The sequence below is a fragment of the Stenella coeruleoalba genome (assembly GCF_951394435.1).
Source record: "Stenella coeruleoalba genome assembly, chromosome: 2".
Classification (NCBI taxonomy): domain Eukaryota; kingdom Metazoa; phylum Chordata; class Mammalia; order Artiodactyla; family Delphinidae; genus Stenella; species Stenella coeruleoalba.
In genome coordinates, this window is record NC_137147.1 from 82,674,340 (window position 1) to 82,702,148 (window position 27,809).

Below are 27,809 nucleotides of genomic sequence, written 5' to 3' on the forward strand. Positions count from 1 at the left end.
CGCGGCGCCAGAGCCAAAGTGCTGAGCCCATGAGCGTCAAGGCCGCGTGGGCGGGCACCTAATTTTCTGAGAAGTTCCAGTGCTCCTCGGCCCGACCCCTGTCGCCCCCCTTCCCCTTCTAGCTGGAAAGTTGTGCGCCAGGCAGTGGGGGGCGGAGAGAGGAACCCAGACTGGCCCCCCCCTCCCGCTTCCTGCCCGGCGGCCTCCCATTGGCCAGAGGAAACCCCAGGAATGTGAGCGCCTCTTTAAAAGCGAGCGGCTCCGCCGCCTTGCCAGCCAGTGCACTCCGGCCGGCCGCCGAGCGCTCACCACGGCGAGCTCTCCCCGCGCAGCCTCCGACCCCTCGGCCTCCGGGCGTACCGCTCTGCCCGTGCTTCTCCAGCGCTCGGTACCGTCGCTGCGCCTTCGTCGCCGGCCCCGGCCTCTGCACCCGTGTCCACACAGGTAAGGAGTCCCTGGGCGGCCGCCGAGGACCAGTGCTGCCCTGGCCATCCACCTGGAGCTCCCAGGCTTCGGCGCCTCAGGGACCCCGGATCTCATACTTTTCGTCTTCCCCATCCTATCCCTCCCAGCCGCTGGGGGACTCTTCTCATGGAAGGGCTCCAAGGGCCATCCTCTCCAGCCCTGGGGTTCACAAACCAACTCGCCAGGACACCCCAAGATTTTCTTCTCCTCGTCTTCCCTAAACCTTTCTATCAGTCCTCTAGAAAAGAGTTTAGACTCCCCCCGTGCCCTCCCCGGGCCCCCAAACTATATCTCCTGATGCTGCTGTTTACCCTCAACTTCTTAAGGAAAGGCACCCCGCCCCCCGATTGTTGGTCTTGCCCCACAATCTCCTCCCCTCAACTCTCTCGTTTTCTTCCTGCTGCCCTCTCCAAAGTAAGTACTGTTGCCCCTCGTTGCCGCAAACGTGGAGCCAAAGGGGGATCCCCAGGGACCCGGCCCCAAGCCCAGCCAGGTTTTGCCCACCCGCCCTGCTTGGCTGCCTCTGACCCTGGGCTCTGTGCTTCTTGCTGCAGGCTCCCTGCTGGGCACAAACAGCTCCACCATGGGGCTGGCCTGGGGACTCAGTGTCCTGTTCCTGTGGCATGTGTGCGGCTCCAACCGCATTCCAGGTGAGTCTGTATAATACCTTTTGAGGGGGGAGGGAAGAGGAAGAGGTCCGGTTACCCCAGGTGTGCCTCCCTCCCATGCACTCCCCTCCCAGCTGCTTCTCCCCTGAGCCCTGACCGAACGTCGGGATGCAGGTTCCCTGTGACCCTGGTGTTTATTCAGCTCTTTCGGTGGCTGCCAGGAGCTTTCACCCTGTCCCTCTGCCCCACACCCCAGAGCTGAGCCCCACCCCAGGCCCAGCCCAGAGAGCTCACCGTGTGTCCTGCTCTTGTCTAATAGAGTCTGGGGGAGACAACAGCGTGTTTGACATCTTTGAACTCACGGGGGCTGCCCGCAAGGGTTCCGGGCGCCGACTGGTGAAGGGTCCTGACCCTTCCAGCCCAGCTTTCCGCATCGAGGATGCCAATCTGATCCCCCCTGTGCCTGACGACAAGTTCCAAGACCTAGTGGATGCTGTGCGGGCGGAGAAAGGTTTCCTCCTCCTGGCCTCCCTGAGGCAAATGAAGAAGACCCGGGGCACGCTGCTGGCCGTGGAGCGGAAAGACCACTCCGGCCAGGTCTTCAGCGTGGTCTCCAATGGCAAGGCGGGCACCCTGGACCTGAGCCTGACCGTGCAGGGGAAGCAGCATGTGGTGTCGGTGGAAGAAGCACTCCTGGCGACCGGCCAGTGGAAGAGCATCACCCTGTTTGTGCAGGAGGACAGGGCCCAGCTGTACATCGACTGTGAGAAGATGGAGAATGCTGAGCTGGATGCTCCCATCCAAAGCATCTTCACCAGGGACCTGGCGAGCATCGCCAGGCTCCGCATCGCCAAAGGAGGTGTCAATGACAATTTCCAGGTGAGGCCTCTTCAATTCCTGGTCCATGGGGTCGACTGAGAGGCAGCTGATCTGCCAGGAGGGCAATCACGGGAGAGGCAGGGGTTCTAGGACAGGAAATCCTGCCTGTGTATTAAAGCAGCGGTTCTCACACTTCAGGGAGCATCAGAGTCACCCGGAGGACTTGCTACAATGGGTACTGCTGCACCCCACCCCTAGAGTTTCAGATTCAATAGGTCTGGGATGGGGCCTGATAACTGGCATTTCTAACCAGTTCCAGGGTGAGGTTGGCGCTGGTGTTCTGGGGACCAGACTTTGAAAACCACTAAAGGAAACAAGAAATAGTTTTCCTATAACAGCCTGTTCAAAACCTTAAATACTCTTTATGCTCTTCTCAAGGAAAGAACTTATTTCAAATGTGTTCCAGCAATTACAATACTGCTTGAAGTGGGTACTTTTAGGAGCAGAATAAATACCACTTTGCTATTTGATTCCTCATGGGGATGTAACTGGTCTCAAAGAAAAGATTAAAATAGTGGCTATTTGCTGCTGCAGCTTCTTCCATGCTTAAACGTCTAGATCTTTGTATCTGTGGCTTTGAAACGCCCACATTTAACTCTTTGACACTGGAGAGTGTCATTATATCCTCCGGTCTCAGTATCAGATTCCATTTCCTGTGTCTCCGAGTAGGCTGATAACTGAATTCTTTGTACAACACTGAAGACTTGGCACAAGACACAGTTAAGATTTTTGAAGTTGTTTGGCTGTTCATGTTGGTGTGTTATTTTGACATGGTGATCTTAAAAGGGAGTTCTTTGAAACTTCTAGAACATCTGTTGTGTGCTTTTCCCAGCATAAACAGTCTCCCCCACCCACTGACCCCCGCCCCCCCTCCCCCACCAAGCGTCTACAAATAATGTGTGTCCTCCCACAGGGCGTGCTGCAGAACGTGAGATTTGTCTTTGGAACCACACCAGAAGACATCCTCAGGAACAAAGGCTGCTCCAGCTGTAAGTGTTTTTAGGGCATACAGGGAAACTGGGGCAATTCCACCCAAAACAAGTTGAGAAACGTATGCAATGGTGGTTGTGCATAAATTACCCCAGGGAACATAGCTAAGAGGTATATAAAGGTGACCTCCAACAGCACACACATGCATCCCGTCCTCCTGCATCCCTCACCCAAAATGAAATGTCTTTTACGGCTAGGAACCCTGGGGACTGGCAGGTGAGGTCTTCTGCTTGAAGATCCTCTATAACTTTCCCCATCGTGTTCCTCTGTTCCTTGGCAGCTACCAGTGTCCTTCTCACCCTTGACAACAATGTGGTGAACGGTTCCAGCCCTGCCATCCGCACCAACTACATTGGCCACAAGACAAAGGATCTGCAAGCCATGTGCGGCATCTCCTGTGACGAGCTATCCAACATGGTCCTGGAGCTTAGGGGCCTGCGCACCATCGTGACCACGCTGCAGGACAGCATCCGCAAAGTGGTCAGTGGCCTCCGCCCCCCCCGCCCGCTAGCACGAGCCCTCGAACGTGTACCACCGATGATGCTGAGGGACTGAAAGTGAGGCTGGACGCTAATGACCTTTCTCCCCCTTTTAGACTGAAGAGAACAAAGAGCTGGTCAATGAGCTGAGGAGGCCCCCGCTCTGCTACCACAACGGAGTCCAGTACAGGAATAGCGAGGAGTGGACGGTGGACAGCTGCACTGAGTGTCGCTGCCAGGTAAGGGGCTCGAGAGACTGAGATACGAATAGATGGTGCACTGAAGCCACAGTCTCTGGGGGAAGATCCAGATAGCCACACAGGCCCTTTTTATGTTCCATGGCCTGATAACCCAAATGGTGTCTTTTTCTTAAGATGCAGTTATGACATCTAGAAAACCTTTAAATGCCCAAGAGTTTTTCAAAGTCTTAATGATACCCTAGGCTAAGTATCTAAAAGAACGTATCTACTTAAACATCTCAGTAACTTACCTGCTTTAGTTCAAGGGCTAAGTGTTGAATGTCAGGTAAGTAAAACCTAGTTGAACTTTCTTCCCCCCAACCCTAATTCGTATTCAGCTATGACACAGAGATTCTTTTAATACAGTACTGATTGCTGTTCAAATCACTTAGCCCACCATGTTAGGACAGAACTGCCCACTTAGCTCAGATGGCACTGCCTGCAGTGTGTATGTCCTTCTGGGTCTCCCTGCCCACCCTGCAACGCCAGGGGCAGGGGAGTGAAGGGGGTTTACCTGACTCATTGAGCAAAGTCAAGCTGAAATACAAATCACGGATTGCTGGATTTGCGAGTCAGATTTACTAAATTCCCATTCTCGTCCAATATAATATAAAGCCCGATCTATACATGAGAAAATACGATGCTCATTGATCTTCTTTTCCCCATAAAGATATAATTTAAAACTTTTCAAGTCCTGGCTGAGTTTCATGAGTTTGATTTTTAGATGCAGAGTAATAGATCTGACCCGTGACATTCAGTGGTTCCCGCTGGAGAAACTCTTCACGCTGTCCTGTGCATGAGAAAGTGACTAAGTGGCAATTAAGAAAGCTCTCTCCGAGGGGTGGAGTGACAAGTAACTAGCACCAGAACTGTCTCTACAGTACTGGTGGCTGCCAACATGACAGAGGCAGATCTTCTATTAAAATCATTCCACTAGAGCATTTAACAGCCCTGACCACGTGTCAACCTGTAATGGAAATGTTTCAATATGTAAACTTCGGCTTGCAGTATGCCTAGTAAACCATTTCTCCCTCACTCCTGCCCTGCAGAACTCAGTTACCATCTGCAAAAAAGTGTCCTGCCCAATCATGCCCTGCTCCAATGCCACAGTTCCTGATGGAGAATGCTGCCCGCGGTGTTGGCGTAAGTTCTTAAAACTGCATAATCATGCTTCAGCGACTGGATCAACTGTACATAGTGCTTGAACCCCACCCCCATCTCCATCATATGTTTTTCTTTCAGTTTCTTGCTGCGACACCTGGTTAACTGATGGCTTGTCTGCTGTAGAGAGCCAAAAGTGCCCTTATGACTAAACTTGATTACCCCCCTGGATCACAGTACAGGCAATAATCTTGGTATAGCTTATTGAGAATGATCCTATGCTTTGAGGAAAGAAGAGAGGAATCGGTAGCAGTGATAGCTCTAAGTTGACTGCTTTTAGAATTTGACCTTATGGCCTAGAGTCAAGAAAAATCTGCTCACCAGAGAAATGGATGGCTTTGGTGCGAGCATTGGACTTAATTGGGCCTGAAAGTTCTACCCATTTTGTATACAGACATAAGAGACCTAAGACAAAACAGCAGTTTGAGTGTCAGGGCCATAAAAGAAATAGGGCACTGTGTTGTTTCATGGTACCCAATCCCTGGCTTTTGTTGCCAGTATGAATTAATCACTTTGCTGAGACAGTATAGTAGGTACAAGTCATAAAAATGATTCATCACAACTAAGATAAATAAGACGAGAAAGTAGTACTCACCCTTCACACCCACACCTCCCACACCCACTGCACCTACACGCACTGATCACAACTCAGAATAACCAGTCCCCTCCAGAGATCACTTCAGGTGTGGGTTAAAGGGAACAAAGCCAGCTGGGGACTGGCGGAGCTCTGAACTTGAATCAGGGATTGCTAGGAAAGCTTCCAGCTGATGGCAAGAGAAAACAAGTTCTCTGTCTCGTGTCAGATACAGCTAGACGTGACTATAGTCATCGTGCCTGGGCAGATGATAAACAAACGCACTTTCCTCTTGTGAAAATATATGCAGAAAAGGTCCCAAATGCTAGGGTGAGAGAAGCAACATACTGACTAACCTCATGACCGAGCTGGAGCCACAGCCAACAGCGGCTCTGCTGCCTTCAACTTCATCTGCCAAACACATGGTCTCTGGCTCCCCTGAAAGGCAGAAGTGACTCCTATAAGTTGCCTAAAACTCAAGTATTTTTGGAAGCCTGGGACTGGAACTGCCTACTGAAATATCTTAAGTCAGAAAAGGGAAACTCATTTGAAATGCAGACAGGAGGAGAGAGGGAGTGATGAATAGGAACACACACTGGGAAAAGGCTCAGCTGTACCAGCCCAGGCAAAGCATGCAACTGCTACGAGGCTGTGCACAGAATGACCTGGCATAAACCCCTTGGCCACTGGCCTAACAACTACATTGCTTGTCACCCTCTAGCAAGGGAAGAAGAAAGTCCTGAGCAGAGCAGTCTAAAGAATAGCTTGTTTTAATGATTGCACGCTAAATGCGCCCATGTCCTCTGCAGCCAGCGATTCTGCGGACGATGGCTGGTCCCCATGGTCTGAGTGGACCTCTTGCTCTGTGACATGTGGCAACGGAATCCAGCAGCGTGGCCGCTCCTGTGACAGCCTCAACAACAGATGCGAGGGCTCCTCCGTGCAGACACGGACCTGCCACATTCAGGAGTGTGACAAGAGATGTAAGTATCTTGGCCACTTGGGGATGCGGAGAACTGACCTGTCCTTGTCGTCACCAACAGCAGCTCCGTAACACAGAGGTTAAGAGCACAGGTTCTAGCCTCTGGACCTAATCCCAAGTCTCCCCCTTATCTATGCACCCTTGAGCACAACTTAGCCTCTCTGAGGCTCTTTCCTCATCTGCAAATCGGGGGTAAGAATAGTTCCTGATAGGGCTAGTTTGAAGATTTTGTTTAGATAATGCATTTAAAGGCACTAGCACAGAGCTTGGCTCATGGGAAGCACCGTATAACCATCTGGTTTGTCCTTTAGTTAAACAGGATGGCGGCTGGAGCCACTGGTCCCCGTGGTCGTCTTGTTCTGTAACATGTGGAGACGGTGTGATCACAAGAATCCGGCTGTGCAACTCTCCCAGCCCCCAGATGAATGGGAAGCCATGTGAGGGCGAAGCTCGGGAGACCAAAGCCTGCCAGAAAGACGCCTGCCCCAGTAAGTGCACGCGTCACCCGGCAGCAGCTCTGCCCAGCTGGCTGGCTGGCATCTGCAGCTTCCAGCTCGGTGGGTCATGGACGGGGAAAGGTCCCTTCCTAGAGAAACAAATAGAAGCACAGTCCTGCACAGCGCAGCGGCTTCTTTTAATGGTAAACAGAAAGAACAATTTCAGACTCACCCTCTTCCAGAACATTCTTTCCATGTGTCAGGGTAGCATGAACAAACTCAGGAGAGTCTCCTGTGAAGGTAAGGCGTTTGAAAATCGGCATTAACTTTGGCCTGTGGTTCATTTTCTTACAGTCAATGGAGGCTGGGGACCCTGGTCGCTATGGGACATCTGTTCCGTCACCTGTGGAGGAGGGGTGCAGAAACGTAGTCGGCTCTGCAACAACCCCACACCCCAGTTTGGAGGCAAGGACTGCGTTGGTGATGTGACAGAAAACCAGATCTGCAACAAGCAGGACTGTCCCATCGGTAAGCCATGCAGCCCAGGACAGAACCACTGAGTGCCATGGTTAGCGTTCACAGGGGTTCGGCTTTGAATGGTCCTGAGTGATTTGATTACTCTAAAATGCCAGACGGACAGCATAATCTCAACAAGCTATCAGTTGTTTAGATCCTACAATATTTTACACCCTGGTTTAAGTGTCCAGAATGGCAGTTACTGGGAAGCAGCTGAGACCCACCATTTGCCTGTCTCTCTTGTCTCAGATGGATGCCTGTCCAATCCCTGCTTTGCGGACGTCAAGTGTACCAGCTACCCTGACGGCAGCTGGAAGTGTGGTGCTTGTCCCCCGGGCTACAGCGGAAATGGCATCCAGTGCAAAGATGTTGATGAGGTGAGAAGCTGGGAGTTACCAGACCTAGGAAAGCAGCTCACCTGTCCTAGTCATTTCCTTTGGCAGTGTTCTCTAAACACGAAGCAAACTGCTGTTTCTTCCATAGTGCAAAGAAGTCCCTGATGCCTGCTTCAACCACAACGGAGAGCACAGGTGTGAGAACACAGACCCCGGCTACAACTGCCTGCCCTGCCCGCCACGCTTCACTGGCTCGCAGCCCTTCGGCCGGGGCGTGGAACATGCCACCACCAACAAACAGGTAGAGCAGAGGGGACTCGTAGACGGGAGTGAAGGAGGGGTGTCCTCGAGCGAAAGAGCCACGAAAGGAGGGAATGTCATCTTATACCCTTCACAAAAAACAGGGAAGGGGGTGAGTGGACAACCTAGCTCTTAGAAACGGGACTAGAAAATCCACTGTACCTCCAGCAAGGAAAACAGGTCCATCACCTCTGACAATGCTGCTCTGGAACAAGTTGTGAGTGGATGGACTTCTAAGTGTCTAGGTGCTGAGCAATTTCAAGGAAAACGCACATAAAGCCACGTTAGCCTGTAACCTGGACATACCCAGGGGCGGATGGGGAGGACCCACACTCTTCCCATGGAGCTCTGTCTGTTCAGAGACGATGGGGATCTGGGTTCTTGGTTCTGCGGTGCCTGGGGACTCTCGAAGGCTCTGCCTTAATGTCAGGATGTACCCTCAGGTGTGCAAGCCCCGCAACCCCTGCATGGACGGCACACACGACTGCAACAAGAATGCCAAGTGCAACTACCTGAGCCACTACAGTGACCCCATGTACCGCTGCGAGTGCAAGCCCGGCTACGCCGGCAACGGCATCATCTGTGGGGAGGACACAGACCTGGACGGCTGGCCCAACAAGGACCTGGTGTGCGTGGCCAATGCAACTTACCACTGCAAAAAGGTAGCCCCCGCTTTTCTCGCCCACCTCCAGAAAGCCCTTATCAAGGGAACAGGCTGAGGGATTTTAAATGCTTAAAAGTCTGAAAATGAAACTGAAAGATTAAATCATCCAAAGGCAGAGCAGCCCTAATTCTTATTAATATTAAATCACTTGGTGCCAAGATCATGAATGGGGCAGCAGGCCCTGTGGGCAGTTGTGTTCCACAGTCGATTATGTTGTCCAAAAAAATGTTCACTTCTCTACCAAATACCAGCAGAGCATGGCTGTGTTCCCAGCGTGTACAAAGTCTAGACCGTTTATCTCTGGTGCCTGAGCTGAGCAAAAGGCATGCAAACTGCAGCTGTAATGTGTCTTCTCTTTCCAGGATAATTGCCCCAACCTTCCCAACTCAGGGCAGGAAGACTATGACAAGGACGGAATCGGCGACGCCTGTGACGATGACGATGACAATGATAAAATTCCAGATGACAGGGTAAAAAACATTTTCTACTCCTCTTTCAGCTTTTGTATTCAGCAACAGCCTGTAACACCTTGAGATTCAATGACGTTACTGATATCTAGGATCATCAGAAGTTATTTGTTGTGTTTCAGTAGTTTGAGGACATAGATGTTGCCAAGAGAATTTTTAAATTAGGGTTTTGTTTTTCATCACAACCTTCCCTTCCCCTGGTTGGAGCAAGAGGTTACAATATGTGAACAAATGACACTTCGCTCCCCAGATTGGTTTCAAATGTCTTCTCTAAGTCACATTAAGATTTTCTTTGAGCGCACTGAGAGCAGTGATGTTGAGTTTCTATTTACATCTCACTGACTCGTAACCAACAGCAATTCATTTTTCATTCATTATGTCCTGGCTTTTAACTTTTGCAGTGACCATTTTACAGAGGATTCAATTAGTATATCCACTAAATAGAAAATAATTGTTGCATATTTTCACAGTTTTATAAATATTCTGCATGTGGTTTGAGGCGGGCTTCATGGACCGTGTTGTAAAATGCTCTGCTGCTTCTCTTTGCAGGACAACTGTCCGTTCCATTACAACCCAGCCCAGTATGACTATGACAGAGACGACGTGGGAGACCGCTGTGACAACTGCCCCTACAACCACAACCCAGACCAGGCTGACACGGACAACAACGGGGAAGGAGACGCCTGCGCAGCAGACATTGATGGGGACGGTAAGGCACTCCCTGACTCCAGCGGGCCCCAGTGTCTCTCACTTGGCTCTCAACCTTGAGCAGCCCTGGCTGTTAGGGTGCGATTTGGTTGAAACAGCTGAGGCTGGAGATTCCAGCTCTTACCTGTCCCCTGTTCTCTGCAGGTATCCTCAATGAACGGGACAACTGCCAGTATGTCTACAACGTGGACCAGAGAGACACTGACATGGATGGGGTTGGAGATCAGTGTGACAACTGCCCCCTGGAACACAATCCAGATCAGGTCGGTGGATGCCTTTCAGAATCTTTCAGTAAAGTGTTAGAATATCCCTTTCTAGGCCCCTAAAAAATAGAGGAGTTAAACAGAGTTCAAACATTACCACGGCTCTCAGTGCTCTCAGAGCCAACTGTAATATTTTCATGTGAACAGTTTGCCTGACATGAGTTCCTCACAGTCTCATAGGTCTTTAGTGTGACAGTCTTGTAATGTCAATCCTGTCTTCTACAAGAAGGTCCACGTGACTTGCTCAGCGGGATCTACCATTGTTAAGATAAATTATACAAAGCAGAAATCTGTGACTGACGACTCTACGGGAATATTAATCATATTTGAAACTAAGAGATGGAAGAAAATATCCCTAAGCACGATACACAACCATTTTCATGGCTAATGATATAATCTGGCTGCAAGAAATTCAAACTAAAAATAATTCCCCCAAACTGGAGAAATCCCTGTTTCATTGTCATTCTTCAAGTGTTTGGCACTGCAAGCAGATAATTCTCCGTAGCACTGCCAGGGAGTGCTGCAAATAGACATCAGCCAGAACAAGTTCCTTTTCTTGTGTAATTGCTCATCATTATTTTCTAGCTGTGAAAGTTAAGGCATTGTTCTGAAAACATAGAAACCAGCTTTTAAAAAATGGGAATATTTTTAAAAGATTCAAAAAATGAGAAGTCCAGCTGAGCTCCTAATGTTTGTTCGTTTGAGCTCCTATAAAACAGAAAGCGACAGGATGAATCTCTTTGGGGCCGTAATGGGAAAGCACGAATGATCTGGGATAGCTTTCCTGATCAGATGGCATTGAGGGTCATCTATGTTGAGTTTGGATCTTACTATAAATTAAACCTCAATGCCGTTTAACCTCCCTGGATGAGTTTTTGGTTCTTCCGATAATAATAAAGTTTATAACAGTTAATGAATCATGTAAAAATCTTAATGGCAAAGAGCATAAATACTGGCAAGAAACATTTCAACTTGTGTATAAATAATCCCTAAGCATCCCACATACACTGAATAATGTAAAAGAGTACTCTTGAGAAGTACAGTTTTGAAAAAATTTAGAATTCTGACTACCTGAGCCAACAGTTGACAACCATTATGGACTAGAGATATAAAACCAAATACCTAAAAAAAAGAAGAAAATAATTGATCCCACCACATGGATTTCCAAGTATGTATAAAAAGCAGTGCCATGTTGCCATGATTTAATGACCTAGAGTAGACGCTGACGTGTCAACAATTTCCTAATTGAAAACTTAAATGGAAAATAACAAATTGTACTCAAAGAATTTCATTTATCATTAAAATGTAAGCAGTTAACATGGCATTCCATCCTTGGGGATTAGTTAATGCTTTCTATTGAATTTTATTTCGACAGTTTTCTATTTAAAAAAAAACAACAACAAAAATCCCTATTAAAACTGTCATATGAAAACAAGAGTCAAGAAGAAAAACATTTAAAATCTGTTAATATGACTAGCTTTTGGCAGTGGCATATAGACTTCAAACCTCACTGGCCGAATCCAACACTGGAGAATCTTACATAAGTTCTCTTTAGCATCAATGATTCATACTCCAATTGACCCTCTGTTTCTGTCTCTTTCAGCTCGATTCTGACTCGGACCGCATTGGAGATACCTGTGACAACAATCAGGACATTGATGAAGACGGCCACCAGAACAACCTGGACAACTGTCCCTACGTGCCCAACGCCAACCAGGCCGACCATGACAAGGATGGCAAGGGTGATGCCTGCGACCATGACGATGACAATGACGGCATTCCTGATGACAAGGACAACTGCAGGCTCGTGCCCAATCCTGACCAGAAGGACTCTGATGGTGAGTCACTGGAGCCACTTTTAGAGTCACTGAAACCATGGCTGTCTGGATTCAGGAAATAAAAACAAAGCTGAATGCATTTAAGGATGAACAGACCAAATGTCAGCTTTGAGAAGACAGTGAATTTCTGGCACCAGTCACGGTTATTTCAGAATTTCACTGTACTCTTGCCTTTTTGGCCTCAGGTGATGGTCGAGGTGATGCTTGCAAAGATGATTTTGACCAGGACAACGTGCCAGACATCGATGACATCTGTCCCGAAAACGTTGATATCAGTGAGACCGATTTCCGCCGATTCCAGATGATTCCTCTAGATCCCAAGGGGACGTCCCAAAATGACCCTAACTGGGTTGTACGCCATCAGGGTAAAGAACTCGTCCAGACCGTCAACTGTGATCCTGGACTTGCTGTAGGTGAGTAGTGAGTTCTTCTAACGAAAGGCCAGTGCATAGAGGGGAAAGAAGCAAATATAAAAGCTGGCAGTCGTGTGTGTCCCCATGGGTGCTAAAAAATGCCTAGGAGTGTAACGGAGAACCTCCCGAAGGCTGCCGGTTTTAACCTGGGTCTGGCCTCCTCTTCCAGGTTATGATGAGTTTAACGCTGTGGACTTCAGTGGCACCTTCTTCATCAACACCGAAAGGGATGATGACTATGCCGGATTTGTCTTTGGCTACCAGTCCAGCAGCCGCTTCTACGTTGTGATGTGGAAGCAAGTCACTCAGTCCTACTGGGACACCAACCCCACAAGGGCTCAGGGATACTCCGGCCTTTCTGTGAAGGTCGTGAACTCCACCACGGGGCCTGGCGAGCACCTGCGGAATGCCCTGTGGCACACAGGAAACACCCCCGGCCAGGTGAGAACAACACCCTGCAGAAGGGGGAGAGGTGCTAGACCAGCACAAGGGATGCTGTGCTTTGGCCAAGCCTCCCAACAGGGAATCTTAGCTATCACGTTCCCCGCATCACCAACTGCAGCATTAAGTTCTGCTTTGAAAAAACATCCTAGGGTCTGAGAGGGGAGCCCACTTCAAATCCAAAGGCAGTTTTAGCCTCTTCAAACAAACAAATAAAAGTTTCTCTTCTCTCTGCTTTATATGTACATTCAAGGCTACACATCTAATGAAAAAGGCCTTCGGAAAAAAACCCTACATTGCAGCCCTCTAATTTAGGTCAACTCTGTACCTTTCAAGCACCGTTTCTCATGGAATGAAATATAAATCTCATAATGAGGCTGTTTCAACCTTTTCGTTTCCTTTTCCTCCAGGTACGCACGCTGTGGCATGACCCTCGTCAAATAGGCTGGAAAGATTTCACCGCCTACAGATGGCGTCTGAGCCACAGGCCAAAGACCGGTTTCATTAGGTAAGATTGCTCTGATTAAATTTCACTTAAGTCACACTGACGGGAGAGAAGGAGAGGACCAAAAAGCAAGGGTGTCACTAACGCGACTTCCTTTTTCCTGCAGAGTGGTGATGTATGAAGGGAAGAAAATCATGGCCGACTCAGGACCCATCTATGACAAAACCTATGCTGGCGGTAGGCTAGGGTTGTTCGTCTTCTCTCAAGAAATGGTGTTCTTCTCTGACCTGAAATATGAATGCAGAGGTAGGAGCAAAATGACAGTGAATATACCAGTTGACATCCCTAGTTCAGACCAATACCAAGAATGCCAGTCATGGGAGAGGCTGATTTAAAGGCTATTTTACAGAAAGCGTTATTTATATTTTGCTGTTGAAGGCATATGATAAAAAATGAAATAGTGCCTATGAACTGCGGCTTATGAAGTGCTGAGTCCTTGTGAACCATTTTAATTTAGCAATCTCTGTTCTCTTCATAGCCAGCGCAAAGTAAACTGCAGACAAGCTCCTGTACAGTTCAGACCCCAGCAATAATACCTAAAAATTTTTAAAATTTTACATTTCTATGTCTTGCACACCACTTAGTTTTATTCATGCCATTACGGCCCTGGTTGTCTTTCAGAACCTTTCCCTCTTGGAAAGGAAGGGAAAGGAGTATTGCCTTCATGTTGGCATGTTAAATTAATTTTCACTACTAACCTTTGCTCTTTTTTTCATTTAGTGGTTACTTAAGCTCTCACTGAGTCTAGCATTGGGTCTCCTACAAAACAGGTGCTTAATAAACGTTTACTGGGCCAAGCTTGGAGCCAACAAGATGAAGCACAGTAAAAAAAATATGGTTGCTGTTACTCAATATTTAAATTATGGTGTAATCTTTGAGTCTTAAGTTGTAAAATAAAACTCCCTAGAGTTTTAACACGGAAAGACTTAGAAAGCACAGCATAAGTTCTAGAAGGTTATGCAGTGTCAAGCTCCTAGCAACCATGTTCCAACACACTAACGTGTAATTATATAAGCTGACAATCTTAAAATATGCTTTTGACATTATAAAAGTAGAGCTATGCCTAGGTTGTTAACGTATTAAGGGATATTAAGATGACGATGCCTTGATGAATTAGTTTATGTATTTATGTGTTTGTCTATTTATTTAACAGATTCCTAATCATCAAACTGTTGATGAAAAGACTGATCATAACCATTGCTGGTATTGCACCTTCTGGAACCATGGGCTTAAGAAAACCCCCAGGATCACTCCTCCCTGCCTGCCTTTGCTCTCTGCTTGCATCAGTGTGGACTCTTAGAACATGTGACTTGCCTCAAGAAAATGCAATTTTCCAAATCAGACTCAGCATTCAGCCTCTGAATGAGAAGAATCTTCCAAGGATATAAACAATGACTTTGGTTGGCTTTTGAAAAATCAAAAGCATCCACTTGCTTCGGTTGGAAGGTGCCTGTCCCACTCTGCTTTTGTCAGGGCAGAGGGCGATTGTGAGGCCAGCTCTGAGCAGTGGACTCCAAAGCGTTTTCAGGCGTGTGAGAGAAGGGAGGACTCGCTAGAATTGACAAACAAAACCAGCCCTGACCGACTCCCTCGGGAATGGGGGGGCGGGGCCGAAGCCCTAAGGGGAGGGCGCATACCCAAGAGACGATTGTATGAAGAAAACATGGAGGGACTGTTCCTTTTTCGGTACTAAATCATTTTCAGGGGAAAGACTGTTGATGGATTTCATGATGCTGACCCATGTTAGCTGATTGACCCACGTAAATAGGCACTTAAATAGAAGCAGGGAAGGAAGGAAAAGACTGGCTTGTGGACTTCCTCCCGGATTTCCACCCCTTACACATCACCTGTAGCAACCAGAACAGGGAGTCAGAACTAAACCAGCACAAGGCAGTGCTGGCTGCCACTGCCTGGTTATATTGAAATTGTCAGCTGTATTCCAGACGTAGCTTGTGCAGATGTAGCAGGGAAATAAGAAAACCTACCATCTCAGTGAGCACTGGGCTACCTCCCAAGGGAAAGGTAGCCGTGCTTGTATTTTTATGGTTAGAAAGGCACAAAATTATCAACTAAGACATTCCTTTTCTCTCTCTTTTCCTGAATATCATGGAGTTTTCCAATTTTCTCTTTTGGACTGTAGTTTGGTGTTTGTTTTTTTTTTTTTACAAACATTTTACAATGTAAAATATTTATTTTTTACTTATTCTGGAGGATCTGTCTGAAAGACTATTCATGGAACAGGAAGAAGCGTAAGCATATCATCTTTGCTACAAGTCTTCATGACTGTAAGATTGTAAATACAGATTATTTATTAACTCTGTTCTACCTGGAATCTAGGTTTCATATGGAAAGTGTTTGAGAGCTGGTAGTTGAGATTGATCAGCAAAACTTTCATAGGAATGGCACAAGGAAATCAGCACAGCAAGCTGCTCTTCATTTTGTGCTTAGACTGAATGATTTGGGATTCTTCTTTTTTCCTTTATTTTTTCAAGTGGAATTATTTGGTTGTCCATTTGCAAGTGTTTTTAGTTTGCAAAGAAAGCCAGGAGGGCTTTAATACTGTTTTGCTCCATCCCTTGTGCCTATTTCCAGGGAGATGAAAAGCATCTACATTTATTATTTTTGCCTTTTTCCAAATGAAAAAAATGACAAAGGTGAAACTTGTATACAAATATTACCTCATTTGTTGTGTGACTGAGTAAAGAATTTTTGGATCAAGCAGAAAAGAGTTTAAATGTCTAACAAACTTAAAGCTACTGTAGTACCTAAAAAAAAAAAGTCAATGTTGTACATAGTATAAAAATTCTTCACAGAAAAGTATTCCCAATAAGGAAATAGCATTGAAATGTTAAATACATTTTCTGAAAGTTGTGTTTTTCTATCATCTTGTATACCATTGCTTTATTTTTATAAATTATTTTCTCATTGCCATTGGAATAGATATCTCAGATTGTGTAGATATGCTATTTAAATAATTTATCAGGAAATACTGCCTGTAGAGTTAGTATTTCTATTTTTATAAAATGTTTGCACACTGAATTGAAGAACTGTTCGTTTTTCTTTTTGTTTTGTTGATTTGTTTTTTGCTTGTTACCCTCCTCCCTGTTTTTACTATTTGCCAATACTTTTCTAGGAATGTGCTTTTTTTGTACACATTTTTATCCATTTTACATTCTAAAGCAGTGTAAGTTGTATATTACTGTTTCTTATGTACAAGGAACAACAATAAATCATATGGAACTTTATATTTATACTTACTGTATCCATCTTTATTTGTTTTCTGGCTTTATGTTATGAGGTATGGGTAAATTCCATCCTCAAACCAATAGAGTATATACAAAAAGAAAACACAGTAAGTAACAGGAACATTCGTATTTCCTATACGATTTAGGAAGACTGAGTTGCTTAGATGACATATTTGCTGGATTTGTGGAATAGAAGAACAAAACAAAAATTAACCTGTCATATTAAAAACACAGCAATGAGAAATGTCCCCCCGAGATGTGGGACCCAAAAGGATACAAGTTCATATTTTACCAGTGTCACTAAATGTCATTTATTGAATCCTTTTCAAAGTCCAGTTCTGTTTCTAAAAACAATGAAAAAGGAAAACAGGAGTGAAGCACACAGAATTCACAGCTACATCTTCTGAGCCATGAATGAGGGCACTGGGTGGGCAACACCATTGCACGTTGTGGAGAAGCTTTAGAAACGTTAACGGAGGAAGAACTGTCCTCGAAAAGTTGGGTCAAACTCTACAGGTAACACTTTTTGGAGAACGACTATACCTTTGGTCAAAAACGGATGACTACAGAGACAGGTCGAATTTGGACGAAATCCTAAAAACATATATACATGTAAAAAATCAAATTATTTTGTGAAGAGAAGGCCAATGCCTTACAATAAGCAGAACTTGAGTTTCAGGTGGGCTAACCATGAATGTAGAATACTGGCCAATTTTTAGTTTTAATAAGAACAGGTAGAATAAAAAAATTTATGAGTAGGTTAAAGGTCTCGCTTTGAGATCTATTAAAACAAAAAGGACTGGCTGAGTGAGATAGACTCTTTTTCCTTGTTGATCTTTCTCTCCCATTCTAGAAACATCTATCTAGGGTAGCATAGTCCTATATAAGTATAAATTGCCAAATCATTTTATGGTATCCAGGTGAAGAGTCAGGAACTAGAAGGTGTTGGTAATGGTTATAAAATTTGGAAAACTGATTTGAAAGAAATAATTCTTTGAAACATGACATTCACTCTCTGAGCAGCTCAACGTGTGAAGTCTTGGGAGAGAATTCTAATTCACTTTTAAGTAGTAACAGAACAAAAGTAACTCAAAATATCAAGATGGGACAGAAAAAAGTGTCTGGGAACAGGAGGTTTTTCCCAGCCATGCTGCATATTCACTCCAAGACTGACCTTCGTATCAGGTTGTACTAAAATACAGGATGTGTTAAAAATTAAAATTATGCCATCGGGGTATAGCTTTTTCCTTCTATTTTATTGTCATGCATTTCAAAGAGTTGGATAGGAGGGCAGTTTTAGGTCCTCTGGGAATTTACAATAAAGGTGATGCCAGTAATTTTCTTGAGGAGTCATAAGTAGAAAAACCTCAAATTTTAAGATCCTAAATTCATTCCTGAAATGAATTAGCTCTTGCTCTTTTATATCTTTTCTTCTCTATCTTGTTCTGGGGCAAACACTCAGGTCTAAAAGGAACCTTAAAATAAAAACTTATTTTTTAATAACATTTTCTTTCCCTATCAGGGCCTTTCTTTTTTTTTAATCTGGAGCCTTCATGTTGAATATATTAATCTGGAGCCTTCATGCTGAATATATTATACAAATTCAGCTTGCCAGTTCTTATTAGAGGTACTTTCGGTTGACATGCTATGGAATGGTGTCACCTCTTTCAATGGTAAAATTCACTACTTAAAATCATTCTGTTTTCCTTTCCTTCTCTTAAACTCTTGTAACATAAAGATTCACTCTGCCGCAAATACCATTTGCAGGAACAGTTTACAAAGGCATAAGCTCTCTCTCCAACATCTATCTCCCTCTCCCCTTCTCTCGCTCTTTCTTGCTCTCCCTCTCTCCCTCCCTCTCCCTCTCTCTTTCTCTCTCTCACACACATACACATACATGTCAAACACCAGAAGCACATGGGTTTAGAAAGCCCCACTCCTCTGAAAGGCTTATGGGCAAAAATGGCTCCTCTCTATCACCACTGCAAATCCCCATCCATACCACCTCTCTCCTCTGATTGTTCTGACCCAAACCCTATGCCACACATGTCACTCCTATGAGAGTCCAAAATCATGACTTTTAACCTCTGCTGGCAACCCACGGCAAAACTCTTAGCATCAAGACAAATTACACTGTAGCACATTAACATCAACAAGAACCACTGCTGTTTTAATATAAACTGAAAAAGGCTAGAAAAAGAAATTGCCTATCAATTCTTCTGAAAACAGTAGCTATAGAAGTCTTCACTTTAAAAAGTCAAGCAAACTTGACGTAAGCAATCACTAATATTATCCAATATCAGTAGATGAAAACATTCGAGCGAAAAATAATAATGCTACATATACATTATTCCAAATTTTGTTAAATACTGCACAATAGCTCTTTTTTTTTTTTTTTAGAATCAGAAATAAATTGGACTTCTAGTTCTAATGCCAATTCATCATATGGAGTGTTGACATAAAATGTTCTCATGAATCCAGGCTACTCACTTGTAACTAACAAACCCTCTCTCTTCAAATAGTACCACAGGTTATTTTTTTTTAAGTAGCTGATCTTTATTTGCTGCATTGTAAAAGGCAAACTCTGAAAGAAAATAACTAAATATAATATATGTAATAATTCAGTCAAACTTCTGCTTATGAAAAGTACCATTACTAATAAGATAGCAAGGATAGCCTAACATTGCTTTGTTGAGAAAATTCATGTCTCTCCACGGCAAGTTGTACTTACTTAACAGGCATTAGAGAGGAGGAAAGAAGGGAAAGCAGGGGCAAAGCTATAATTCATGGTGATCAAATCTGTCTAAATCACAATAAAGTGGCAACGTATCAAATCAAATACAAAACAATCATAGCATTTCAACTAGTTTTAACGTAGCACACATACATAAATGTTGGTTTCTATAACGTATCCCTGATGTTGCAAATTTAGCAATAAAAAATTTTCCCAGGAATTTCGATGAGGAAAAACCACTGAACAATTATACCACGAGTCTCAAAAATATCAAGGAAATGTGATCCAGAAAGAGAGAATCCAAACATTAAAATCATCATTTGAGGAATGGTCTCTATAATGCATTCATTGAATTCAAAGAATTTGGAAAAAATGTGATTTAATTTAATTTACCAGCTTTCTTAAAAGCACACCCCAGCAAGTCTTTGCTTAAGATTCTTTACATTCTTCTGTTACATCTTCAGTCTCCTGTTCATCTGCACATTAAAAACAATAACCAGATATGTCAGAAATCTGTGCATAATTAAGAAAAACCATCAGCCTATAAAACATTAAATCCTTTTACACATGAGACAATAATCACATTCTCATTTAATATTGGACAGCTCACCACAAGCTGCATACAAAATTTACAAGGAAAAGTGAGAGATAAGGTGCCTGCCTTCATTGAGCTTATAGCTGAGGGAGAGTTTTTTGGGTTTTGAGAGCTAAAATGGTTTTGGATTTGGAGATAGGCATTTTTTCTTTGTACTAAGTTTCTGGGAAGCAGGGTGAAACCAAAAGTAAATGTAAATATTACAGTTAGGGTAGATTAGAACTAATCACCTTTCATTTCTTTAATGTGAGAAACAAATTGTGACTCTAATAGAAATGGAATGGAAATATTCTTCTTAGCGAGAATGTTATCAGAAAAGGCAGAACGGACAACAGCACCAAATAAAAGAAGACAATAAAATAGAATCAGGAGAAACTGGAACCCTCACACACTGCTGGTGGGAATGTGAATGGTACAGGGGCTTGGGGAAAGTCTGGCCGTTCCTCAAAAGGTAACCAGAGACCCAGCAATTCTACTCCTAGGTATGTGCCCAAGAGAAATGAAAACATACATCCGCCTAAAAACGTGCACACCAAGATACATATAACAGCCCCAAAGTAGGAACAGCTCAGATGTCCATCGACTGATGAATGAATAAAGAAAATGTGGTAAACCCACACAAAAGAATATTATTTAACAATAAAAGAGTAAAGTACTGATACATGCTCCAACATGGATGAACCTTGAAAACATTATACTAAGAAGCCAAACACAAAAGGTCACATGTTGCATGATTCCATTTATATGAAGTGTCCAGACTAGGCAAATTCATAGAGTCATAAAGTAGATTAGTGATCACCTACGGCTGGGGGGTTGGGAGAAGATGGGGAGTGACTGCAAGTTGGTACAGTGTCTTTCTCTGGGGTAAGGAAAATGATGCAAAATTGATAGTGGTGATGGATACGCAATTCTGTGAATATACTAAAACCCACCGAATTGTATGGTATCGTTGAACGGTGGCCCCAAAAAGGTTATGTCCACATCCTAATCCCTGGTACCTATGAAACTTATCTTACTTGGGAAAAGGGTCTTTGCAGACATACTTAATTAAGGATCTTGTGATAAGATCATCCTGGATTATCCAGGTGGGCCCTATATTCATTAACAAATGTCCTTTTAAGAGAAAAGCGGAGGGAAATTTGAGACACACGCAGAGAGAGAAGAAGGCAATGTGAAGACAGAGTCAGAGACGGGAGGGATGTGGTCACAAAGCGACGAAGCCAAAGAATGTCCACAGCCTGAGAAAGTGGCAGAAGCAAGGAAGCATCCTTCCCTAGAGCCTCCAAGCAGAGTGTGGCCTTGCTGACACCTTGATTTCAGACTCCAGGCCTCCACAACTAAGAGATGATAAATTTCTGTTGTGATCATTTGTTGTGGCAACCGCAGGAAACTAACACAGGTATTTAAAAAAGATGTCAATAAAGCTGTAATTTTAAAAATCAACCTAATAATTAAGGGTAAATGATTTGGAGTTTCAGAGAGTAAAGTGAGAAATGTAGTGATAGTGTCAATGCATGGAGAAGAAACAGTAAACAGGATGTAGAGGAAGGTGGGATGGATGAGAAGTGCACCTCAGTAGCCCACACATGCAATGAGCGATGATAAGACCACAGCCCCTCGCCTTCATAAGTGCTCGTCCTTCTCTGTGGAGTGTTTTCCCTCTTGCCCACCCAGTAAATGACCACTCATCCTTGGAGGCTCAATTCAAATGCCACCTCCCCGTCTCTCCGGTGTTCATCATTCCCTCTAGTGTTGTCAAATACTTTGTCAGGAAGCTCTTATATTCTACTTGTCCCACTATGCTGCGATGATCTGCTTAAGTGCCTGCCTTCATCAGTAGCCTATGAAATAATTCAGAGCAGTGATCATGTCCTACTCACCTGATAACCTAGGAGCAGCATCCTTCATGAATGAATACAATGGAGCCCTGGAGCAGTGGTTTTAATCATAGCTACACAACAGAATCACCCAGACCCCATCCTCAGAACTGACTTTAAAAAATACAGATGCCCAGAGCCAACCCCTAGAAATCAATTTAATTCTGGAATGAAACCGAGGCATTAACCTGTTTTTAAATCTCACCAGATGAATCTAATGTGCAGTCAGAGGTAAGAAGCATGGTGTAAGGCATGGACTCAGTAAAGCTTAACATGCCAGGCGGACCTGAGGCAGATGCCAAGGAGAGAGTTCTGAAAATCAAAAGTACACAAAGCACAGATGATCCCATACTGGCTAAGTGTGTCTCCAAATAAAATACTAACCATGAAAGAGTAGAGAACTCAAGCTAGGACATGCATGCTCTCAGTGCTTAAGAGGAAGGTTACCCACAAGAAGGACAACAGGGATGGTTGGGGAGATAAGAAGACAATCTAGAAAAGGTAGTGACCTTCAGTAAAATGAAATTCAAGAAGATAAAGCAGGGATTGAGCAGATGGAAAAGAAGATACTTTCTGACATTATTTTCACCACCACCACATATGCTGGTATTTTTATAATCCTAAAATAGAGTGACTAGCAAACCATCTAATTCAGATCTTCTCACACTTTACTGTGCATACAAATCACCTGCTGGGGGCATCCTGTTAACATGCAGACTCTGATACGGTAGGTCTGGGACTCTGCAGCTCTAACAAGCTCCCAGGTGATGCTAATACCGCTGGTCCATAGATCTAGTCTACAGTAATGATCTTCAGTAACTTTTTCATTTCACTCAATTTGAATGAAGCAATGGAATCAGAAGTTCCCAATACCTGATAAAGTGATAAGTTCATTACAGTTAAATATCAAAGCTCTCCAACATTGTTCATTTTATACTACTAAACAAAACAGTTAGAGAAAGTGATATTTTATAGTAGAGAAAATAATCAGCGGCAAATGTTTATATGAAAAGTCTACCTGAAGAAGAACTGAGTTAAAGGAAATGAAAGTAATTTGAAAAGATAAATTCATCAGATATAAACTTACTATATACTAAGGTCTTATATAAAACAGGAATTAGCCCTGGGAATTTCTAACATGGCAGCTCTGATATTTTGATCAAAGAAACTTTGGAGGGTTGATTAAGTTACTAAGAGCATCTGAGAAGCAATCAGTAGCCTTGGAAAAGTAATTTAACAAATAATAACTAGGAGGCCTGAAGACACACACTGAGAGAAGGAGAACTCCATCAAAGCAATGATGAGTTAAACATTTCCCTGAGAACAAGACAAAATACTTTTTAGTGGAAAAGGAAAAATATTTTTTAGTGGAAAAGAAAAAAGTCAGCTAGTAGTAGTATTATTTTCAGAATCTCACTGCCTCCACTGCAAACCAGTAAGACTATAGTACAACAATGAAAACTTTCTCAAAACAATCTAGTTCCCTTCAAACTGTTCAGGTGGTATGAGTAATGATACACACTAACACACACCTCCTTCAAACTGCAACATCTTCCCAAAAGTCAGTCCACCTGCAACCATGCTTCACTGAGCGAGTTACAATCAGATCCTTTGATGGGCAGAATTTCAACATGAAATATATTTAGATTGTAAAGTTGTCATTGTTTAGAACTTGTTCTATCTGAAGACCCCAACAGGATAACATAATTAGCTTTCCTACATCTAAACTGAATGCCATATTTCTCAAATATGCACAGCAAAATCTTGTGGCTTGCATTAATTTGACAGACTGAATACTCTACATCAGGGACTCTGATTTCGGTAAGTCTGGCTTGGGCCTTGGACATAGGTACAAAACAGACAAACAAAAAATTTCCCAGATGATCTCTACCTTCACCGTGGTTAGGAATAATGCTCTGGTGGTTTGTAACAGTGCTTTCTCAAACTTCACTGTAAGTACCACAGGAGGATCTTATTCAAGTGCAAGGGGCCTTAGGCCCTGCATTTCTAACGAGCCCCCAGTGATTGGACAACACTCTAAGCAGCAAAGGCTTATAACATGGGATGGAAATCATATGGTCCCGAAGGACCAAGCACATGAAGTAGAGGGCCAAACAGGGCCATGTTTTCCAGGAGAGTACATGCTCCTTCTAAAGGGAACATCTGCTATTCAGCTCTCCTCCCCAGTGGAAGACCTGCTCATTTGTTAGAAAAGTCAGAAATCCAGGCTTTTATGAGAAATCTCCTGATGAAATGTTAAATATATACTATGTAGGCCAACCAAGTCCAGTCACCGAGCTAATCTTTTTTTTGAGCTAATCATTTTATGTGGCTTTTCTCATTTGATCCCTATTACAACCCTAGAGGGTAAGTACTAAAGCCAACTTATCTTACAGATAAGGGAACCAAGGTAGAGAGGAGAAAGAGATTAAGTAACTTGCATAAGATCGTCTGCTAAAAGCCGAGCAAGGATTCAAACCTAGGTCTGTCTCACCCACAGCCCACACTCCTAACACTAGACCAGATCATGCTGGTGGGTGGGTGAACAAGGCATCTCTCTGCTCATCTAGGTTCTAGCCTCGAATCTCGCTACTTACCTGGACTCTATTAACTTTGTCCTTTGGGTAATTAATTTGCTCCTTGGTTTTATGTTCTCAGTTTCAATTTAGAGTGACCAACCAGCCCAGTTTGCCAGGGACTGAGGGTTTCCCAAGACAAGGGCCATTCAGTGTAAAACCAGGACACTCCTGAGCAAACCAAGACAGTTGGTCACCCTAGTTTTCATTTAGGGGTGTTATTTTAAAAACAACCTTGGGGGCTTCCCTGGTGGCACAGTGGTTGGGAGTCCACCTGCCGATGCAGGGGACACGGGTTCGTGCCCCGGTCCGGGAAGATCCCACATGCTGCAGAACGGCTAGGCCCATGAGCCATGGCCGCTGAGCCTGCGCGTCCGGAGCCTATGCTCCACAATGGGAGAGGCCACAACAGTGAGAGGCCTGCATACTGCAAAAAAAAAAAACAAACAAAACCTTATCTGTTAGAAATTTTTAAGAACATTATTCACTAAATGGGTCCTATGGGAAATTCCACTTTGTTTTTCCATGAAGAATTAATATAGTCCCGTCCCCGTTCTTTACTATGTGACTTTGTGTCCCTTTTTGCCCTATTTTATTGTTGTTATTTGTTAATCATATTTTCCTCTTTGTGATATGAATTTATGTTGATAAGCAGTTCAAGTGCCTGTTGGGAAAAAGAGAATACTGTACATGCATAGATGCCTTTTTGATTATCTAGGAAGCAATTCAGCCTAAGATACTTAAGTACTAGACTAACCATAGACCTGAAGCACCAGTGTACTTGGTGGTGTCTCCCAGGTTGATGGGACCAAAGACCACTTACTCTCCTTACACTTCCATGTGGAGGAACCTACAGTGGCGGCATATCCAGCATCACCCCACCCCACCTCCCCTCTCCCCATGGGAAGAACAGTCAGTTATCTGACTGGTGAGTTTAGGGGAAGAAATGGCATGCTCAGCTCACTCCTCCCTCCAAGGGGGTCAGCATCCCCCACCCAGGGTGCTCCTTTGTTCCTCTGTACTATTGCTCCACATGGACAGGTCTCCATGGGTGAGGCTTTTCACCTCTGCCAGTGACTGGGTGTATAAGTTCATTTTGAGGGTGTAGCATTAGGAAGACCGTTTGGCTGCCTGCCCAGGTAACAACAATCCCCTACGTTTTATCAGCAATAAAGCCAACCTCCTTGATCTCCACTTGTCAGAATCTATCCATCTCTCAACTGGTCTGATAGGGGTGGGGAAGAGAAGGGACTATTTATCCATCCCCTGAAACCCCAACAGTAAGTGAGTACAACACTGACCTTACTGGACCTTGTTTCCAGAAAGTCAAATAACAGTAGTTACCACTAAGCTTAAAGCACAAACATGAAAAATGAAGTATTTCAGGAGGAGGGATCAAGGTGGCAGAGTAAAAGGACATAAGGCTCACCTTCCCCCACAAACACATCAAAAACACATCTCCATGTGAAACAATGCTCTCTGAAAACTGGCAGAAGGACTCCTATACAACCAAGGCTGTAAGAAAGATACACAGAGAATCAGGCAGGAAGAGAAGGAAAGCAATCGGGTTGGGACCTGTGCCCCTGCAATAGGAATCGGAGGAAAAGGGAGATTACACGGGCGGATACCTGCACTGGGGAGTGAGCAGTTCGAGCCACAGATTGGGCACCCCAGGCTGGGGTCCTACACAGGGGAGACAAGCCCCCTTAGCTGGTTGGAGGACCACTAGGACAAACAGAAGGGCTATGAGAACCCTGGACTCTGCCCCTGAGGAGCGAAGGTGCACTGACTACCCCCAGGCAGGGCGGAGAGACGTCTGCTCAGGGCAGCCAGGTTTCCTGCAACCGCAACCGCCTCGCCGTGTGCCCAGCCTGACCTCCAGCCCTGCTACCCCCATGCCACAGCATGGCACTGGATCTGAGGCACCCATGACCAAGGAAAGACTCAAAGGTGGGACACAGAGGCAACCCAGTCCCAAGGTGGAGCCCGGGTGGGGTGGCGGTGGCCACAGCTGGTGTTTACTCAAGCAGCTCCTCAGAAGGCACCCAGATCTCTGACAGCAGTTCCTCCACCACAGCTCACCTCCTGATACACATCAAGAGGGCACATGGCTCCTGCTAGCCTTGCAGAGTGGCTAAGCCACAGGGCAGGGGTGGTAGAGGCTGGGGGCAGTGATCAGCTGTGAGGGGCAAAGGGGACTTGCACCTGAGGCTGAGTCTGAGCAAAGACATGGGTGACTCCACAAGCATCACATCCAACCACTGTCAGTGCATGGGCCCCACTTACTTCAGCACTGCCTCCTCTGTGACAAGGGTCCCGGTACAGGGAGAGGGAAAAACACACACTTAAAGGGAGCAGAGCCAGCTCGGGTCCAACCTCCAGGGCTTCTGCTCCAGCAACTTGAGATCAGACCTCACCCCTAACAGGGCAGTGACAGCCACTGAGCAGAGAGGGAGTCCTACTTCATACACAGCACCAGTTCTAGACCCTATATCTACAGCCCCACCCCCTACCAAGGGGATAGCTGCCGGAAAACCCTGAGGAAAAATATGACTTGGGTTGACCTCAATCCAGCTCTCCCACCCAAGGCAACGATACATGCAGCCCACACAGGGACGCCCCCACATAATAACCCCCCTTTAAGAACACAATCAGTAACTGTTTTACCTAAATTCACAGAAGCAGAGAAAGTCAAGTAAAATGAAAAGGCAGAGGAACTACTCTCAATTGAAAGACAGAGAAAAACCCTGAAAAAATAAGTAATAAAATAGTAAGAAACAATTTACCAGATAAAGAATTCAAAACATTTGTAATAATAAGGTTAACTGAATTAGGGAAAAGGATTGATATAAACAGTGAACATTTTAACAAGGAACTAGAAAATATAAAAAAGACCCAATCAGAAATGAATGATTCAATAGCTGAAATAAAAAACACACTAGAAAGAATGAATAGCAGATTGATACAGAAGAATGAATAAGTGATCTGGAAGATAAAATAATGGAAATCACCCAATCAGACCAGCAGACAGAAAAACTAATTTTAAAAAATAAAAGCAATTTAAGAGATCCCTGAGATAACATTAAGCATACCTACACTCACATTATAGAAGTCCCAAAAGGAGATCAGAGACAGAAGGGGATAGAAAATGGATTTGAGGAAATTATGGCTGAAAACTTCACAAAACTGAAGAAGGAAACAGATATCCAAGTATAGGAAACTCAGAGAGTCCCAAACAAGATGAACCCAAACAGACTCACACCAAGGCATATCATAATTAAAATGACAAAAGTTAAAGAGAGAATTCTAAAAGCAGCAAGAGAAAAACAAAGAGCTATATAAAAGGGAATTCCCATAAAGCCATCAGCTGATTTTTCTGCAGAAGCGTTGCAGGCCAGAGGGGAGTGCATGATATATTCAAAGTGCTGAAAGGGAAAAACTTGCAACCTAGGATACTCTATCCAGCAAGATTACCACTTAGAATAGAAGAGATAAAGAAGTTCTCAGACAAGCAAAAA

At 44.5% G+C, this 27,809-nt stretch overlaps 2 protein-coding genes across 3 annotated transcripts in view; one reads left to right on the top strand and one right to left on the bottom strand.

Moving 5' to 3' along the window:
- The first annotated feature begins 235 nt into the window (after positions 1 to 235).
- On the top strand, positions 236 to 16,517 carry THBS1 (thrombospondin 1). Its single transcript, XM_079914485.1, has 22 exons — positions 236 to 444; positions 1,020 to 1,115; positions 1,393 to 1,952; positions 2,866 to 2,941; positions 3,223 to 3,422; positions 3,538 to 3,660; positions 4,710 to 4,803; positions 6,205 to 6,378; positions 6,689 to 6,865; positions 7,169 to 7,342; positions 7,580 to 7,707; positions 7,814 to 7,966; positions 8,409 to 8,627; positions 8,992 to 9,099; positions 9,646 to 9,805; positions 9,949 to 10,067; positions 11,671 to 11,905; positions 12,091 to 12,318; positions 12,488 to 12,759; positions 13,170 to 13,267; positions 13,371 to 13,510; positions 14,418 to 16,517. Exons 2-22 carry the CDS (start codon positions 1,049 to 1,051, stop codon positions 14,423 to 14,425), a joined length of 3,513 nt encoding a protein of 1,170 aa, XP_079770611.1. The 5' UTR covers positions 236 to 444; positions 1,020 to 1,048; the 3' UTR covers positions 14,426 to 16,517.
- Positions 16,518 to 18,967: 2,450 nt separating this feature from the next.
- FSIP1 (fibrous sheath interacting protein 1) overlaps positions 18,968 to 27,809 on the bottom strand; it is a 203,776-nt gene continuing 194,934 nt past the window's right edge. For both annotated transcript variants that reach the window (XM_079914495.1, XM_079914494.1), the window contains one exon: positions 18,968 to 19,719. In XM_079914495.1, coding sequence (XP_079770621.1) covers positions 19,673 to 19,719 — 47 coding nt within the window. In that variant the 3' untranslated portion in view covers positions 18,968 to 19,672. The remainder of the gene's footprint in view (positions 19,720 to 27,809) is intronic.

Coding starts and splice junctions, on each gene's coding strand:
- THBS1 (XM_079914485.1), top strand. CDS start 1,049: ATGGGGCTGGCCTGGGGACTCAGTGTCCTGTTCCTGTGGCATGTGTGC. Junction 6,866..7,168: donor CCAGAAAGACGCCTGCCCCA/GTAAGTGCACGC, acceptor ATTTTCTTACAG/TCAATGGAGGCTGGGGACCC. Junction 7,343..7,579: donor CAAGCAGGACTGTCCCATCG/GTAAGCCATGCA, acceptor CTCTTGTCTCAG/ATGGATGCCTGTCCAATCCC.